Raw genomic sequence first — 19,915 nt, 5'->3', positions numbered from 1 at the left:
AGAGAACAAGAATAAATGTATCTTATGTGTGTTAAACAAAACAAAATATCACTTTATTTTTATTATTTTCTTTTGGCTGCGTTGGGTCTTCATTGCTGAGCACAAGCTCTCTCTCATTACAGCAGGTGGGGGCTACTCTTTGTTGTGGTGCGTGCTCTCGTTGCAGTGGCTTCTTCTGTTGCGGAGCACGGGCTCTAAAGCACAGGCTCAGTAGTTGTGGCACACGGGTTTAATTGCTCTGTGGCATGTGGGATCTTCCCAGACCAGGGCTCGAACCCATGTCCCCTGCATTGGCAAGCAGATTCTTAACCACTGCGCCACCAGGGAAGTCCCTTAGACCATAGTTTTGAACTTGATTTCTTTTATATCTTTTTCTAAGCCTTTCTGAGTTTTTGTTTTGGGGAATTAGCCTAGATTATTTTGGGTTGGTTTTGTTTTGTTTTTGTTTTTTTTCTTTTCCATTATTATTTATCATGGGATATTGAATATAGTTCCCTGTGCTATACAGTAGGACCTTGTTGTTTATCCATCCTATATATAATAGTTTACATCTGCTAATCCCAAACTCCCAATCCTTCCCTCCGCCCTCCCCCTCGGCAACCACAAATCTGTTCTCTATGTCTGAGAGTCTGTTTCTGTTTTGTAGATAGGTTCATTTGTGCCATATTTTATATTCAACATATAAGTGATATCATATGGTATTTTTTTTTGTCTTTCTGACTGACTTCACTTAGTATGATAATCTCTAGTTCCATCCATGTTGCTGCAGATGGCATTATTTCATGCTTTTTTATGGCTGAGTAGTATTCCATTGTGTATATATACCTCATCTTCTTTATCCATTCATCTTTTGATGGACATTTAGGTTGTTTCCATGTTTTTAGCCTAGATTATTTTGTATGCTAATTTGATATTAACACTAAACTGTTCACTCAGCCTGGTAATTTTGGATTGGCTGCGAAAGCAGCCACGTCAATTCAAAATCCCTTGGGGTAAGGCAGGCTTTCATCCCTATCTTTATCTCCCAAAGAGTTCTCTGGGTTTGGGGCTGTCTTGTATTGCCCTTGCAATAGCTGCCTTCAGTTTTCTGTAAAAATTTTACTTTAGGGGACTTCTCTGGTGGCGCAGTGGTTAAGAACCCACCTGCCAATGCAGGAGACATGGGTTTGAGCCCTGGTCCGGGAAGATCCCACGTGCCGCGGAGCAACTAAGCCCGCGCACCACAACTACTGAGCCTGCACTCTAGAGCCCACGAGCCACAACTACTGAAGCCTGCACGCCTAGAGCCCGTGCTCTGCAACAAAGAGAAGCCACCGTAATGAGAAGTCTGCGCACCGCAACGAAGAGTAGCCCCTACTCGCTGCAACTAGAGAAAGCCCACGCGCAGCAACGAAGACCCAGCGCAGCCAACAACAAATAAATAATAAATAAATATTTTTTAAAGAAAGAAAATTTTACTTTAGTCTCTGAAAGCCCTTGCTTCTAAAATACCACCAGGAGTTTCACCCCTTTATGTATTAAAGATATTAAATCCTACACAAGTGTGTTACTAATATTTTACTTACTTTTATTGTATGTTTAATTTTTATTTACAGTATTTTATTTTATTATTTATTTTTAAAATTTATTTATCTGTTTCTTTTATTTTGGGTTGTGTTGGGTCTTCGCTGCTGCGCGCAGGCTTTCTCTAGTTGTGGTGAGCAGGGGCTACTCTTCATTGCGGTGCACTGGCTTCTCATTGCAGTGGCTTCTCTTGTTGCAGAGAACAGGCTCTAGGCACACAGGCTTCAGTAGTTGTGGCACGTGGGCTCAGTAGTTGTGGCTTGCTGGTTCTAGAGCGCAGGCTCAGTAGTTGTGGCACACGGGCTTACTTGCTCCGTGGCATGTGGGATCTTCCCAGGCCAGGGCTCGAACCCGCGTCCCTTGCATTGGCAGGCAGATTCTTAACCACTGTGCCACCAGGGAAGCCCTATTTACAGTATTTTACATTCATGGACATTTTTGGTGTTTATCAAATCACATATCTCTTCCTTTATGATTTTTGCCTGTGGTATATAATGCTTAGAAAGGCAGTGTTACCAGGTAGCTTTTAACACTGCTATGATTTAATTGTTTAATATTTAAAACTTTGATAAATCTGGAATTTATTTTTGTTCTGTTTTATCAGGAGGTACCTTACTTTGTTTCCCCATTTTTATGCACTCTTTATTAACTAATTTTTTGTTTCTTTCAGTGATTTTTAAAATGCTTCCTTTATCATATGTTAATTTTTTTTATGTATACCAAGATCTGCTTTTGAACTTTGCGTTTTGTTCCATTGATTGGTCAATCTTCATACCTGTACAATATTGTTTATGTTTTTACATAATATTTTTATTGTCTGTTTCATATCTTTTGGAAGATAATTTACCTACTTATAAAAATAAACTTGTTTTTTCTTATTTTCCTGAAGGTACCAGTAGCTAAAAGAAGTTGCTAGTCCTTTAATAGCCTCATTACCCAGTGGGTGCAGAATTTATTTATTAAAAAAATTTTTTGTATTGGAGCATAATTGCTTTACAGTTTTTGCTGTACAACAAAGTGAATCAACTATATGTATACATATATACCCTCCCTCTTGAACCTCCCTCCCACCCCAACGCCCCCCATCCTGTCCCACCCCTCTAGGTCATCACAGAGCACCGAGCTGAGCTCTCTGTGCTGTACAGCAGCTTCCCACTAGGTATCTATTTTATACATGGTAGTGAATATATGTCAGTGCTACTCTCTCAGTTTGTCCCACCCTCCCCTTCCCGCCCCCCGCCCGGGTCCACAAGCCCATTCTCTACGTCTGCATCTCTTTTCCTGCCCAGAATTTAATATTAAAACACATGTAATAATGAACTAAAATAAGTCAAATTTTAAAAAATTTGATATAAGTATCATTACCAAAGAACCTAGAGCCTCAGTTTTCTTTCTTCTAAGCTCTACTCCATAAGATGTGTGACTCTATGAAGGGATTAATCTTCTATTATTTCTTCTTTTTTTTTTTTTTTGGCCGTGCTGTGTGGCATGAGGGATCTTAGTTCCCTGACCAGGGATCCAACCCATGCCCCCTGCATTGGGAGCACGGAGTCTTAACCACTGGACTGCCAGGGAAGTCCCTCTTCTATTATTTCTATAAAAATGTTTTAAATTGCCCATTTTATGTTCTTTCTTACTTCCTGATATAATACCGTCTAAAAGCATTGTACTGTAAGTTATTAGGAACATGGATATAAGGATAGACTGCTTGGAGCCAGATTGTTGCCTTGCCACTTTTTTTTTTTTTTTTTTTAATTGAAGTATAGTTGATGTACAATGTTGTGCCAATCTCTGCTGTACAGTAAAGTAACTCAGTTATACACATAGAGACATTCTTTTTTTATATTTTTTCCATTATGATTTATTACAGGATATTGAATATCATTGTGCTGTACAGTAGAACCTTGTGGTTTATCCATTCTCTATGTAATAGTTTGCATCTACCAACCACAAACTCCCAGTCCATCCCTCTCCTTCCCCCAGTCCTCCTTGGCAACCACAAGTCTGTTCTCTATATCTATGAGTCTGTTTCTGTTTTGTAGATAGGTTCATTTGTGCCATACTTTAGATTCCACCTGTAAATGATACCATATGGTATTTGTCTTTCTCTTTCTGACTTCCTTCACTTAGTATGATAATCTCTAGTTGCATCCATGTTGCTGCAAATGCCTTGCCACTTCTTAATTGTGTGATTTAGACCAGGTAATTTAACTTTATATGCCTTAGTTTCCTCATCTGTGGAAGGACAGAGTGAGTTGCTTATGAAAAGCACTTAGAACAGTGCCTGGCACATACATATAAGATCTCTGTAAGGATTAAATGCTCTTTTTATTCTGGATTGGTATTCAAAAATCCCATTCATAAAATGTAGAAATTTTCATTTTTGGTGATAAGCCTAGTAAGGATTTTCTTTTTTTTGAATTATAGTTGCTGTACAGGAAAGGATGATTTGAAACAGTTAAATCACTACTCTCTCCCCAGAATTTAAAGGCAGACCCCTTTTTAGCTAGAAAAATTAAACAGCTGAGAGAAAAAAAAAAAGCTTGTTTTTGTTAATAGGCATACTTACATTTAAAATTGTAACTAAGGTTACTGCTTTCCTAAATTTTAGTTTCAAATCCATTTGTTAGGAAATTTTCAGTATTAAAGGGATACTATGAGTTGTAGAACATATAAAGTTTAGTTTAATTGTCTTTATTTGACTAGTAAGTGTAGGCAAAAAAAGTTGTACAACTTTCCATTTCTTCTATCTTACAAAAGAAATTCTAAGCCTTAAGTTTGCTAATGATGAGTTACTTTGGTAAGAAACTAAGGTTTTTTGGTCCTGTACTGTTTTTGGAGTATGTGTATCTATATATTTTGATAAGTGCATTTGTTTTTCTGCCCCAAATCAGAAATGTATCACATTGTTAAGCCCCCAAATAGGATGTGATTATTAATTCTCAGCTTTATTTTCCCTGAGTTATTCTTCATTGGTTAACTGTGAAGGTATATGTGATGGAAGGGAATTTTATCATATACATTCCCAGAAGCTTTTTTTTTTTTTGGCCACACTGTGTGGCTTCCGGGATCCTAGTTCCCTGACCAGGGATCGAACCTTTGCCCCCTGCAGTGGGAGCGCGGAGTCCCAGCTACTGGACTGCCAGGGAAGTCCCGCTCTTCCTGTTTTTCTAACCTCAGAAAACATAATCATCTCCAAAAATAGCAAATCTTTCCTTATGAAAGTTTATGGTTAAGATGAATATCCAGTCATTGTTTGAAGATAACATTTCTGCCTCCCCTTCCTGAGCACATGGCAGTCCCTGTCCCCTCTCCCTTCCAGCAGTCACCATTGATTTGTATTCCTATATCTACCTAATCTGACCTGGCCTCCATTATGACTAGTGATTTATGCCCAAGAGTTTGCTAAATGAGTTTGTAGTATGTTTTCCCTGTGCAAAGTTAACTGGCCCATTTGGCAGATGAATTCAGGATCATGTCCTCTTTCTGAAACCCATGTTTTTGTCAAATGAGCTAAATGTTAAGTGCTTACTAATGTAAAGTGAGTTGATATAATAAAATTCTTGCCTTCTAAGGCACTGTATTTATATAGCATATATAAATTCAGTAACATTTGGTGAAGTTGAGGCAGGGGAAAGAGGGGCAGTAGTATTTATTTTTAACTGTGTACATGTATTATTTGAGATAAACGTTTAACACATTTATTAAAATACTATTTTAAATGGAAGTTTAAAAAAATCAGGCAGATCTTGAGTTGCAGTGTCAGGGGCAGTGCTTCCGCACACGGCCCGGCCCGCTGAGCTGAGGTGTCAGCATAGCCATTTCTCACTAGGCACTCTGATCTGAAGTGCTGGGTGTGAGGCCTCTGCATGAAGCACCCTGTGAACAAGTGAAATGAGACAAAGCACAAAGGAAAAGAAAAAAAAAAAAGCAAGCTCTGCAAATCCTCTGAAAAAAATGCCTCTGCACCTCTAGCTCTTGCGGAGGTTGGTGTCTTCAGTGGAGTCTCCTATTGCAGGGGGAACTTCAAGATGGCGGAGGAGTGGGTCGTAGAGATCACCTTCCTCCCCACAAATACATCAAAAATACATCTACATGTGGACCAACTACAGAACACATACTGAACGCTGGCAGAAGACTTCAGACTTCCCCAAAGGCAAGAATATCCCCACGTACCTTGCAGTGTGGCTGACAGGGTCTTGGTGCTCCGGCCTGGTGTCAGGCCTGCGCCTCCAAGGTGAGAGAGCCAAGTTCAGGACATTGGACCACCAGAGACCTCCCCGCCCCATGTAATATCAATCGACGAGAGCTCTTCCAGAGATCTCCGTCTCAACACGAAGACCCAGCTCCACCCAAAAGCCAGCAAGCTCCAGTGCTGGACACCCCATGCCAAACAAACAGGAACACAACCCCACCCATTAGCAGAGAGGCTGCCTAAAATCATACTAAGTTCACAGACACCCCAAAACACACGGCCAGACGCGTCGCTGCCCACCAGAACACAGGCACCAGTCCCCTCCACCAGAAAGCCTACACAAGCCACTGAACCAACCTCACCCACTGGGGGCAGACACCAAAAACAACAGGAACTACGAACCTGCAGCCCATGAAAAGGAGACCCCAAACAAAGTAAGTTAAACAAAATGAGAACACAGAGAAATATGCAGCAGATGAAGGAGCAAGGTAAAAAAACCCCCGAGACCAAATGAAAAGGAAATAGGCAGTCTACCTGAAAAAGAATTCAGAGTAATGGAGTAAAGATAATCTAAAATCTTGGAAATAGAATAGAGAAAATACAAGAGACGTTTAACAAGGACTTAGAAGAACTAAAGAGCAAATGAACAGTGATGAACAACACAATAAATGAAATTAAAAATACTCTAGAAGCAGTCAATAGCAGAATAACTGAGGCAGAAGAACGGATGAGTGACCTGGAAGATAAAATAGTGGAAATAACTACTGCAGAGCAGAATAAAGAAAAAAGGATGAAAAGAATTGAGGACAGTCTTAGAGACCTCTGGGACAATATTAAATGCACCAACATTTAAATTATAGGTGTCTCAGAAGAAGAGAAAAAGAAAGGGATTGAGAAAATATTTGAAGAGATTATAGTCGAAAACTTCCCTAACAAGGGAAAGGAAATAATCAAGTCCAGGAAGTGCAGAGAGTGCCATACAGGATAAATCCAAGGAGAAACACGCCAAGACACATTTTAATCAAACTATCAAAAATTAAATACAAAGAAAAAAATATTAAAAGCAGCAAGGGAAAAGCAACAAATAACATACAAGGGAGTCCCATAAGGTTAACAGCTGATCTTTCAGCAGAAACTCTGCAAGCCAGAAGGGAGTGGCAGGACATATTTAAAGTGATGAAAGGGGGGGCTTCCCTGGTGGTGCAGTGGTAATGAGTCTGCCTACCAGTGCAGTGGACACAGATTCAATCCCTGGTCCAGGAAGATCCCACATGCCACAGAGCAGGTAAGCCTTGCACCAAAACTACTCAGCCTGTGCTCTAGAGCCCGCGAGCCACAACTACTGAGCCTGCGTGCCACAACTACTGAGCCTGCATGCCACAACTACTGAAGCCCACATGCCTAGAGCCCATGCTCTGCAACGAGAAGCCACTGCAATGAGAAGCCTGTGCACTGCAATGAAGAGTAGCCGCTGCTCACCGCAACTAAAGAAAGCCTGTGCACAACAGTGAAGACCCAGGGGCTTCCCTGGTGGCGCAGTGGTTGAGAATCCGCCTGCTAATGCAGGGGACACGTGTTCGAGCCCTGGTCCAGGAAGATCCCACATGTCGTGGAGCAGCTAATCCTGTGTACCACAGCTACTGAGCCTGCGCTCTAGAGCCCGTGAGCCACAACTACTGAGCCCACGTGCCACAACTACTGTAGCCCGTGCACCTAGAGCCTGTGCTCCACAACAAGAGAAGCCACTGCAATGAAAAGCCCATGCACTGCAAAGAAGAGTAGACCCCTTGCGCAGCAACGAAGACCCAACACAGCCAAAAATAAATAAGCAAATATATAAATTTATTTTAAAAAAAAGTGAAGACCCAAACACAGCCAAAAATAAATAAGTAAATATCAAAAAAAAACCCTACAACCAAGATTACTCTACCCAGCAAGGATCTCATTCAGATTCAACAGAGAAATTAAAACCTTTACAGACAAGCAGAAGTTAAGAGAATTCAGCACCACCAGACAAGCTTTACAATAAATGTTAAAGGAACTTCTCTAGGCAGGAAACACAAGAGAAGGAAAAGACCTACAATAACAAACCTAAAACAATTAAGAAAATGGTGATAGGAGAATACATATTGATAATTACCTTAAATGTAAATGGATTAAATGCTCCAACCGAACGACATAGACTGGCTGAATGGATACAAAAACAAGACCTGTACATATGCTGTCTACAAGAGACCCACTTCAGACCTTGGGACACATACAGACTGAAAGTGAGGGGATGGAAAAAGATATTCTATGCAAATGGAAATCAAAAGAAAGCTGGAGTAGCAATTCTCATATCAGACAAGTAGACTTTAAAATAAAGACTATTACAAGAGACAAAGAAGGAGACTACATAATGATCAAGGGATCAATCCAAGAGGAAGATAGAAAAATTGTAAATATTATGCACCCAACATAGGAAGACCTCAGTACATAAGGCAAATGCTAACAGCCATAAAAAGGGAAATTGGGGCTTCCCTGGTGGCGCAGTGGTTGAGAATCTGCCTGCTAATGCAGGGGACACAGGTTTGAGCCCTGGTCTGGGAAGATCCCACATGCCGCGGAGCAACTAGGCCCGTGAGCCACAATTACTGAGCCTGCGCGTCTGGAGCGTGTGCTCTGCAACAAGAGAGGCCGCGGTAGTGAGGGGCCCGCACACCGCGATGAAGAGTGGCCCCTGCTTGCCACAACTGGAGAAAGCCCTCGCACAGAGACGAAGACCCAACACAGCCAAAAATAAATTAATTAATTAAAAAAAAAGAGAGAAATCGACAACACAATAATAATAGGGGACTTTCACACTCTACTTTCACCAATGGACAGATCATCCAAAATGAAAATAAATAAGGAAACACAAGCTTTAAATGACACATTAGACAAGATGGACTTAATTGATATTTAGAGGACATACCATCCAAAAACAACAGGATACACTTTCTTCTCAAGTGCTCATGGAACATTCTCCAGGATAGATCATATCTTGGGTCACAAATCAAGCCTTGGTAAATTTAAGGAAATTGAAATCGTATCAAGTATCTTTTCCAACCACAATGCTCTGAGACTAGATATCAATTACAGGAAAAAAAAAACTGTAAAAAATACAAACACATGGAGGCTAAACAATATACTCCTAAATAACCAAGAGATCACTGAGGAAATCAAAAAATACCTAGAAACAGATGACAATGAAAACACGACAACCCAAAACCTATGGGATGCAGCAAAAGCAGTTCTAAGAGGGAAGTTTATAGCAATACAATCCTACCTCAAGAAACAAGAAACATCTCAAATAAACAAGCTAACCTTGCACCTAAAGCAATTAGAGAAAGAAGAACAAAAACCCCCCAAAGTTAGCAGAAGGAAAGAAATCATAAAGATCAGATCAGAAATAAATGAAAAAGAAATGAAGGAAACAATAGCAAAGATCAGTAAAACTAAAAGCTGGTTCTTTGAGAAGATAAACAAAATTGATAAACCATTAGCCAGACTCATCAAGAAAAAAAGAAGACTCAAATCAATAGAATTAGAAATGAAAAAGGAGAAGTAACAACTGACAATGCAGAAATACAAAGGATCATGAGAGATTACTACAAGCAACTATATGCCAATAAAATGGACAACCTGGAAGACATAGACAAATTCTTAGAAAAGCACAACCTTCCGAAACTGAACCAGGAAGAAACAGAGAATAAAAACAGACCAATCACAAGCACTGAAATTGAGACTGTGCTTAAAATTCTTCCAACAAACAAAAGCCCAGGACCAGATGGCTTCACAGGTGAATTCTGTCAAACACTTAGAGAAGAGCTAACACCTGTCCTTCTCAAACACTTCCAAAATATAGCAGAGGAAGGAACACTCCCAAACTCATTCTACGAGGCCACCATCACCCTGATACCAAAACCAGACAAAGATGTCACAAAAAAAGAAAACTACAGGCCAATATCACTGATGAACATAGATGCAAAAATCCTCAACAAAATACTAGCCAACAGAATCCAACCGCACATTAAAAGGATCATACATCATGATCAAGTGGGGTTTATCCCAGGAATGCAAGGATTCTTCAATATACCAAATCAATCAATGTGATACACCATATTAACAAACTGAAGGATAAAAACCATATGATCATCTCAATAGAAGCAGAAAAAGCTTTTGACAGAATTCAGCACCTATTTATGATAAAAAGTCTCCAGAAAGTAGGCAGAGAGGGAACCTACCTCAACATAATAAAGGCCATATATGACAGACCCACAGCCAACATCGTTCTCAGTGGTGAAAAACTGAAACCATTTCCTCTAAGATTAGGAACAAGACAAGGTTGCCCGCTCTCATCACTATTATTGAACATAGTTTTGGAAGTTTTAGCCACAGCAATCAGAGAAGAAAAAGAAATAAAAGGAATCCAAATTGGAAAAGAAGAAGTAAAACTGTCACTGTGTGCAGATGAAATGATACTATACATAGAGAATCCTAAAGATGCTATCAGAAAACTACTAGAGCTGATCAACAAATTTGGTAAAGTAGCAAGATACAAAATTAATGCACACATCTCTTGCATTCCTATACACTAACAATGAAAAATCTATCTGAAAGAAATTAGGGGAACACTCCCATTTACCATTGCAAGAAAAAGAATAAAATACCTAGGAATAAACCTACCTAAGGAGACAAAAGACCTGTATGCAGAAAACTACAAGACACTGATGAAAGAAATTAAAGATGATACAAACAGATGGAGAGATACACCATGTTCTTGGATTAGAAGAATCAACATTGTGAAAATGACTCTACTACCCAAAGCAATCTACAGATTGAGCGCAATCCCTATCAAACTACCAATGGCGTTTTTTACAGAACTAGAACAAAAAACTTCACAATTTGTATGGAAACACAAAAGACCCCGAATAGCCAAAGCAATCTTGAGAAGAAAAAATGGAGCTGGAGGAATCAGGCTCCTGGACTTCAGACTATACTACAAAGCTACAGTAGTCAAGACAGTATGGTACTGGCACAAAACAGAAATACAGATCAATGAACAGGATAGAAAGCCCAGAGATAAACCCATGCACATATGGTCACCTTATTTTTGATAAAGGAGGCAAGAATATACAATGGAGAAAAGACAGTCTCTTCAATAAGTGATGCTGGGAAAACTGGACAGGTACATGTAAAAGAATGAAATTAGAACACTTCCTAACACCATACACAAAAATAAACTCAAAATGGGTTAAAGACCTAAATGTAAGGCCAGACACTATAAAACTCTTAGAGGAAAACATAGGTAGAACACTCTATGACATAAATCACAGCAAGATCCTTTTTGACCCACCTCTTAGAGAAATGGAAATAAAAACAAAAATAAACAAATGGGACCTAATGAAACTTAAAAGCTTTTGCACAGCAAAGGAAACCATAAACAAGACAAAAATATAACCCTCAGAATGGGAGAAAATATTTGCAAACAAAGCAACTGACAAAGGATTAATCTCCAAAATATACAAGCAGCTCATGCAGCTCAATATCAAAAAAACAAACAATCCAATCCAGAAATGGGTAGAAGACCTAAGTAGACATTTCTGCATAGAAGATACAGAGATTGCCAACAAACAGATGAAAGGATGCTCAACATCACTAATCATTAGAGAAATACAAATCAAAACTACAGTGAGGTATCACCTCACAGGGGTCAGAATGGCCATCATCAAAAGATCTACAAACAGTAAATGCTCGCGAGGGTGTGGAGAAAAGGGAGCCCTCCTGTACTGTTGGTAGGAATGTAAATTGATACAGTCACTATGGAGAACAGTATGGATGTTCCTTAAAAAACTAAAAATAGAACTACCATACGACCCAGCAATCCCACTACTGGGCATATACCCTGAGAAAACCATAATTCAAAAAGAGACATGTACCACAGTGTTCATTGCAGCACTATTTACAATAGCCGGGACATGGAAGCAACCTAAGTGTCCATCAACAGATGAATGGATAAAGAAGATGTGGCACATATATACAATGGAATATTACTCAGCCATAAAAAGAAACAAAATTGAACTACTTGTAGTGAGGTGGAAGGACTTAGAGTCTGTCATACAGAGTGAAGTAAGGCAGAAAGAGAAAAACAAATACCGTATGCTAACACATATATATGGAATCTAAAAAAAAAAAAAAGGTTCTGATGAACCTAGGGACAGGACAGGAATAAAGATGCAGACATAGCGAATGGAGTTGAGGACATGGAGAGGGGGAAGGGTAACCTGGGACAAAGTGAGAGTACCATTGACATATATACACTACCAAATGTGAAATAGATAACTAGTGGGAAGCAGCTGCATTGCACGGGGAGATCAGCTCAGTGCTTCGTGACCACCTAGAGGGGTGAGACAGGGAGGGTTGGAGGGAGATGCAAGAGGGAGGGGATATGGTGATATATGTATTCATATAGCCGATTCACTTTTGTTATACAGCAGAAACTAACAGGACATTGTAAAGCAATTACACTCCAGTAAAGATGTTAAAAAAAAAAAAAAGTCAGGCAAAAGGAATATATGATTGTGACATGATTAGAGATCCTGCCATGCTGGATTACTTTAGATATAATCTACTGTTAGTCTGCTTGTGATGTTTCATGCCTGGAACTGAACTGAGGTTTTTGTGGTCTGAAGAGCCCTTAGTGGGGCATAGTGACCAGTTCTGGCTTCTGGACATTATCTTGCTATCATTTTTATAATTTACTTTACCCAGTTTAAGAAAAAAAGAAGTTAAAAAAAAAAGTTTAGTTTCTTGAATATAATTGTTCTTTTTTAATCAATTTATTTGTTTATTTTTTGGCTGCATTGGGTCTTCGTTGCTGTGCGTGGGCTTTTTCTAGTTGCGGCGAGCAGCGGCTATTCTTCGTTGCGGTGCGTGGGCTTCTCATTGCGGTGGCTTCTCTTTGTTGTGGAGCATGAGTAGTAGTTGTGGCACACAGGCTTAGTTGTTCCGCGGCATGTGAGATCTTCCCAGACCAGGGATCGAACCGTGTCCCTTGCATTGGCAGGCGGATTCTTAACCCCTGGGCCACCAGGGAAGTCCTGAATATAACTGTTTTTAGTGTTTAATAAATAAAGTAATTATATAGCACTTTTTAGTACTTAGCATGTACCATATACTGTTATACAAATATTAATTTCTAAATATTATATACAACTATTAAAGTGTTCTATATGAATTATAGAGATTTGTTAAGTTAATGTTACATTTGTCTGAGCATAAGCATCTTCCCTGATACTACTGTGTAATCTTAACTTTGACTAATAGTCATAAATTCATCAAATATTAACTCCATCAAATTATATTCATAAGTAAAGTAGAAATTGAAATTAAATTAAAAATTTTAAACATTATCCTTTTTTGTTTTTTTTTTAATTTCAGCTGTACCAACAGGGACGCTTATGTCAACTGGGCAGTGAATTTTGTGAATTGGAAGTTTTTGCTAAAGTATTGAGAGCTTTGGATAAAAGGTAAACTCATTTTGTAACAATTGTGGTAAACCATACATATCTAAATTCTACGATTGTGACCATATTTTAAGTGTACAGTTCAGTAGCAGTAAGTACATTCATATTGTTTTGAAACCATCAGTACCACCCTTGCATTTTGTGTTCAAGAAAGACTGAATTCATCTTCCCCGTTTTGGCTATTATGTAGTAGGAGTTATATGTGGATGTAGGTGACATGGCCTTTGATTGTCCTTGCTGTTCTCTTTATCATTCTTCCCTAAATTTGCTTGAAATGCCATTTCTTTTTCCTAACCTACATTTCTGGGAAAATAAGAATATAGTTTTACAAAATATTGTTAATCTGTAATATGAATGTTGCCAAGTTAAGTAAATACTTGTTAGAATGCGTAGTATATGTCAAGTACTATTCTAGAAGCTGGGGTAACAGCAGTGAATAAGTTTTACAAGGTCTCTTCCTCATGGAGTTTGTGTTTTAGAAAGAGATGATAAAATAATCAAGTAACATGTTAACAAATTAACATGATTTCATTGTTTAGGGATACCTTTGGATGTGACCTGTGTACTAAGCTTAAGAGAAATTTCTTGGTTAGTTAAATAATTAAAATTAATCTGTTAAAAAATAATAGATGAGAGTTTCATTTTGGGACAAGAAGGCCATAGAAAAACTTAAAAAAAAAATTCTTTACTCTTCGAAAAGGTTAGCTTTCTAGGATTTGAATTTCTCTATGCAGTTCTAAAGATGGCCATTATAAAGATTTAGTGGACTACCTCTCTTTCATCTCTCAGGTTATCTTTTACCAAGTCCAAATCCCTTGGTAAGTGTTTAATGTATTTGTGAAACTAAACGCATGTAGTTTGACTTTTTTCTCCCCTTTATGCAAAGCAGTGACTTGGTTATTTACAATTTTGTTTAAAGCAGTTTTTTAATTGAGATAATTCATAATACCATAAATTCATCATTTTAAACTGTATAACTCATTAGTTTTTAGTATATTCACAAATTTTTGCAACTATCACCACTATCTAATTCTAGAATACTTTCATCATCCCCAAAAGAAACCCTGTACCCATTAACAGTCACTTCCTATTTCCCCTTACCCCTGGTCTCTAGCCTACCATTAATCTACTTTCTGTTTCTGGGTTTATCTGCTCTAGACATTTCATATAAATGGGACTATACAGTATGTGGTCTTTTGTGACTGGATTTTACCTATAATGTTTTCAAGGTTCATTCATGGCTGTTGTTTGTATCAGTTTTCCATTGTGTGGATATACTATGTTTTGGTTATCTAGCCATCTGTTGATGAACATTTGGGTGGTTTCTACCTTTTGGCCATTATGAATAATGCTGCTATGAATGCTCATGAACAAGATTTTGTGTGGACGTATGTTTTCAGTTCTCTTGTATGTATATACAACTAGGGTAAACCTAGGTTTAACTTTTTGAGTAACTCCTAAATTGTTTCCCACAGCAGCTCCACCATTTTATTGGGTTGGCCAAAAAAATGCCTTTGGTTTTTAAGTAAAAGTAAAAAACACATTTTTCATTTTCACCGAAAACTTTATTAAACAACATATTCACCATTTTGTTCCACTATCTTCTGCCATTTTTCAGGCAACTTCATAATTCCATCTTCTCAAAACTTTTTATCTTTTTGAGCAAAGAACTGTCCAGGTGCCTTTTACTGTCTTCCAGGGAATTGAGTTTTTCCATTAAGAGAATTTTGTAAAGACCGAAATAAATGGAAATCTGAAGGTGCAATGTCTGGTGAATACAGTGGATGAATCAGAACTTCCCAGCCAAGCTGTAACAGTTTTTACCTGGTCATCAAAGAGACATGCGGTCTTGCATTATCCTGATGGAAGATTATGTGTTTTCTGTTGACTAATTCTGGACTCTTTTCATTGAGTGCTGCTTTCAGTTGGTCTAATTGGGAGCAGTACTTGTTGGAATTAATTGTTTGGTTTTCCGGAAGGAGCTCATAATAGAGGACTCGCTTCCAATCCCACCATATACACAACATCACCTTCTTTGGGTGAAGACTGGGCTTTGGTGTGGTTGGTGGTGGTTCATTTTGCTTGCCCGACGATCTCTTCCGTTCCACGTTATTGTACAGTATCCACTTTTCATCACCCGTCACAATTTGTTTTAAAAACAGAACGTTTTCATTACATTTAAGTAGAGACTCCATGCAGAAATACAGTCAAGAAGGTTTTTTTTCTTAACTTATGTGGAACCCAAACATCAAAGCAATTAATATAACCAAGCTGGTACACATGATTTTCAACGCTTGATTTGGATATTTTGAGTATGTTAGCTATCTCCCGCACCGTATAACGTTGATTGTTCTCAATCAATGTCTCGATCTGATTGCTTTCAACTTCAACTGGTCTACCCAACCGTGGAACATCGTCCAGTGAGAAATCTCCAGCACGAAACTTCGCAAACCACTTTTGACATGTTCAATCAGTCACAGCACCTTTACCATATACTGCACAAATATTTTTTTGTGTTTCAGTTGCGTTTTTACTTTTCTTGAAATAATAAAGCATAATATGCTGAAAATGTTGCTTTTTTTCTTCCATCTTCAATATTAAAATGGCTACACAAAAATTCACCAATTTTGATAAGTATTTTTTTAAATGCACGCTGATATGACAGCTGTCCCATGCAATCTAACAAAATTGTTTTGAATGAAGCTAAAGACATCTAAGTGCTGCTAGAGCCATCTTACGGGAAAAACCAAATGAACCTTTTGGCCAACCCAATATGTCCCTATTACCAACGTATGAGGGTTCTAATTTTTCCATATCCTTGCCATCACTGTTTTTAAAAAAGTAGTATTATAGCCATCCTAGATAGTGTGAAGTCGTATCTCATTGTGAGTTTGATTTGCATTTCCCTAATCACTAATGATATGGAGCATCTTTTCCTGTGCTTATTGGCCATTTGTATATTTTCTTTGGAGGAATCTCTATTCAAATCTATTGCCCATTTTTTAATTGGGTCATTGTTGAATTACAAGACAATTTGGTTTTTAAGATTGATGTTAGAAGTTGTTTTCATCCTTCATTGTCATCAATTTACATATACAGAATCACTCAGTGATCCACTGAGTAAAAGATATTAGGCTAAATTGTGAATTATTATGACCTCATAAAGCAAGTTAGCACTTTTTTTTTAGATTGCAAGTTTTATTTTTGAATCCCCATTGAAATAAATATGTTAATCTTTGAAAAATATTTGGTTATATGCCACTAAAATTATGCCTAGAGCCCCCAGTGATAGTCATGCCCCATTCTGGAAAACACTACCATAGGGAATTACTGGAGGTACCCTGGGGAGGTAGGATGAGGCCACTGTTTGTTGAGCAAGGGTCGTCTGTGTCCCAAGTAAGCTGCTTGCTGCTGTTCATAATTCTCTGAGCCCCAGACCTACCAGCATATTGGATCTTATCTTTCCTAGCTGGCAACACTTTGGTGGCTCCCTCTTCTCTTCTAGATAGAAGAGTAAATGCCTTAACATAACCTACAAGGTCCTTGGGGATTCTGGGGTAGGCCTACCATGGCCTCTTAAGGCTGGTGAAGAGAGGGAGACAGGAGACAGGGAGGATCTCCTGGAGGAAGTGACATTTGAGCTGAAGTCTAACCGATTTATGGGAGAGAACTAGGTGATGGTGGTGAAGAGCTTTTTTAGGTAGAAGGAACAGCATGTGCAAATTTCCTGAGGCAGGAAGGAACAATGTGCATGAAAGTTAGCACTTTCTAAAAGGACAAAATATGTTACCTTTATAAAAACAAAAATGACCTTTTCCTTCTCTTTCAGACATTTGCTTCATCATTGTTTCCAGGCTTTGATGGATCATGGTGTGAAAGTTGCTTCAGTCTTAGCCTACTCATTCAGTAGACGGTGCTCTTACATAGCGGAATCAGATGCTGCAGTAAAGGAAAAAGCCATTCAGGTTGGCTTTGTTTTAGGTAAGTAATGGTAAAACAGAGGGGTGTTTTGTCCTGTGACATGACTCAGAATTAAGCCTGCTGGCATTAAAGGATTCTCACAGGACATTCCCAAAGTCAACGTGGGAGGTTATGAGGAAAACATCAGAAGAACTAGATGTGATATATTGAACATTAACTTTGTGCTAAGTACTATACTATGTATCTAAATGCTGTCTTTCAAGAAAATCCTCATGACATTCCAGTGATGTGAAGGTATTAATAGAGTTTTAGAAATGAGGAAACGGACTCAGAAAAGTTGAGTAACTTGCTCAAGTCACATAGTAATGGAGCTAAATTTAGAATCCTGTGGCACTGTGATTCCAAACCACTTACCTTTCTACCATGTCAAGCTGCTACCAACCTCTTTCACCAGCTTACTGTGTGTTGTGACGTGGGACTTATTCCTTTTGGGACCTCAGTTTTCCCATCTCTAAAATGAGGGTAAATCTCCATTTTCTCATGGGTATGAGAATACTAAAAACATAAATGGAAAAGGATTCTGAAAAGGTTTTGTATGCTACACACACAGAAAAATATCGTTTAATGTTTGCATAACATTTTAGTATAGCTTTTACAAATCTACATAGATAAGTATGTCTCAGGCAATTATTTATTCAAGTTATTGCTACCTTTTTACTTTGTTTTTGGAAAAATTTTTATTTTGAAATGATTGTAGATTTACAGACAATATCAAAACCAGGAAATTGATACTGGTTTATACTGTTACCTAGACTATAGACCTTATTTAACTTTCATTGTTTTTTTTTAAAAAATAAATTTATTTATTTATTTATTTATTATTTTTAGCTGTATTGGGTCTTTGTTTCTGTGCGAGGGCTTTCTCCAGTTGCGGCAAGCGGGGGCCATTCTTCATCGCGGTGCACGGGCCTCTCACTATCGCGGCCTCTCTTGTTGCAGAACATGGGCTCCAGATGCGCAGGCTCAGTAGTTGTGGCTCACGGGCCTAGTTGCTCCGTGGCATGTGGGATCTTCCCAGACCAGGGCTTGAACCCGTGTCCCCTGTATTGGCAGGCAGATTCTCAACCACTGCGCCACCAGGGAAGCCCGCTTTCATTGGTTTTTACATATGCTCATTTGTGTGTGTGTGTTTTATTTAAATGTAGTTGACATACAGTATTATGTTGGTTTTAGATGTACCACATAGTGATTTGGAATTTGCATACTTTATGATTGCCACGACAAGTATAGTCCCTGTACAAAGTTATTACAGTATTATTGACCATGTTCCTTAGGCTGTATATTACATTCCCATGGCTTATTTATTTTCTAACTGGAGGCTCAGACCTCTTAATCCCCTTCACCTATTTCACCCCACACCCCACCTCCTTTCTCTGGCAACCAACTGTTTGGTCTCTGTATCTACGAGTCTATTTTCATTTTGTTTTGTTTGTTTGTTTTGATTTTTAGATTCTACCTATAAGTGAGATCATATGGTATTTGTCTTTCTCTGTCTGACTTATTTCACTTAGCATGATACCCTCTAGATCCATCTGTGTTGTCACAAGATTTCTTTTCTTTTCTTTTTTTTTATGTTTAATTTTTGTGGTTGGGTAATGTTCCACTGTTGTGTGTATAAATATATCTCACACCTTCTTTATCCGTTCATTCATCTGTTGATGGACATTTAGGTTGCTTACATATCTTGGCTATTATAAATAATGCTTCACTGAACATTGAGGTGCATATATCTTTTTTGAGTTAGTGTTTTTGCCTTTTTTGGGTAAATACCCAGAAGTGAAATTGCTAGATCATGTGGCAGTTCTATATTAAATTTTTTGAGCAACCTCCACACGGTTCTCCATAGTGGCTGTGCCAATTTACAGTCCCACCAGCAGTGCAGGAGGGTTCCCTTGTCTCCACACCCTCAGGAACACTCATTAATTGTTTTCTGGTGATGACAGCCATCCTGACAGGTGTGAGGTGGTATCTCATTGTGGTTTTGATTTGCATTTCCCTGATGATTAGTGATGTGGAGCATCTTTTCATGTATCTGTTGGCCATCTGTATGTCTTTTTTGGAAAAATGTCTATTCAGATCCTCTGCCCATTTTTTTATTTTATAAATTTATTATTTATTTTTGGCTGCGTTGGGTCTTGGTTGCTGCACGCAGGCTTTCTCTAGTTGTGGGGAGTGGGGGCTACTCTTTGTTGCGGTGCGCAGGCTTCTCATTGTGGTGGCTCCTCTTGTTGCAGAACACGGGCTCTAGGTGCGTGGGCTTCAGTAGTTGTGGCACACGGGCTTAGTTGCTCTGCAGCATGTGGGATCTTCCCAGACCAGGGCTTGAACCCATGTCCCCTGCATTGACAGGTGGATTCTTAACCACTGTGCCATCAGGGAAGTACCCCTCTGCTCATTTTTTAATTGGATTGTTTGGTTTTTTGAGTTGTTGTGTATGCTTTTTCTGTGCGATTGATTCCATGTAAGGATTCATATAACCAACATTACCATCAGGATACAGGACTGTTCCATCATCACAGACTACCTTTCTTTCTTTCTTTCATTCATTCATTCATTCATTTATTTTGTCTGCGTTGGGTCTTCATTGCTGCACGCGGGCTTTCTCTAGTTGTGGCGAGCGGGGGCTACT

General features: G+C 38.7%; 1 protein-coding gene across 1 annotated transcript in view; it reads left to right on the top strand.

The window, feature by feature from the left end:
• APPBP2 (amyloid beta precursor protein binding protein 2) overlaps positions 1 to 19,915 on the top strand; it is a 71,536-nt gene that overhangs the window by 14,462 nt on the left and 37,159 nt on the right. The window contains exons 2-3 of the mRNA XM_007190266.3: positions 13,220 to 13,308; positions 17,135 to 17,286. Coding sequence (XP_007190328.1) covers positions 13,220 to 13,308; positions 17,135 to 17,286 — 241 coding nt within the window. The remainder of the gene's footprint in view (positions 1 to 13,219; positions 13,309 to 17,134; positions 17,287 to 19,915) is intronic.

This window comes from Balaenoptera acutorostrata, chromosome 20 (genome assembly GCF_949987535.1).
Source record: "Balaenoptera acutorostrata chromosome 20, mBalAcu1.1, whole genome shotgun sequence".
NCBI classification, from domain to species: Eukaryota; Metazoa; Chordata; class Mammalia; order Artiodactyla; family Balaenopteridae; genus Balaenoptera; species Balaenoptera acutorostrata.
This window is presented reverse-complemented; position numbering and strand designations above follow the sequence as displayed.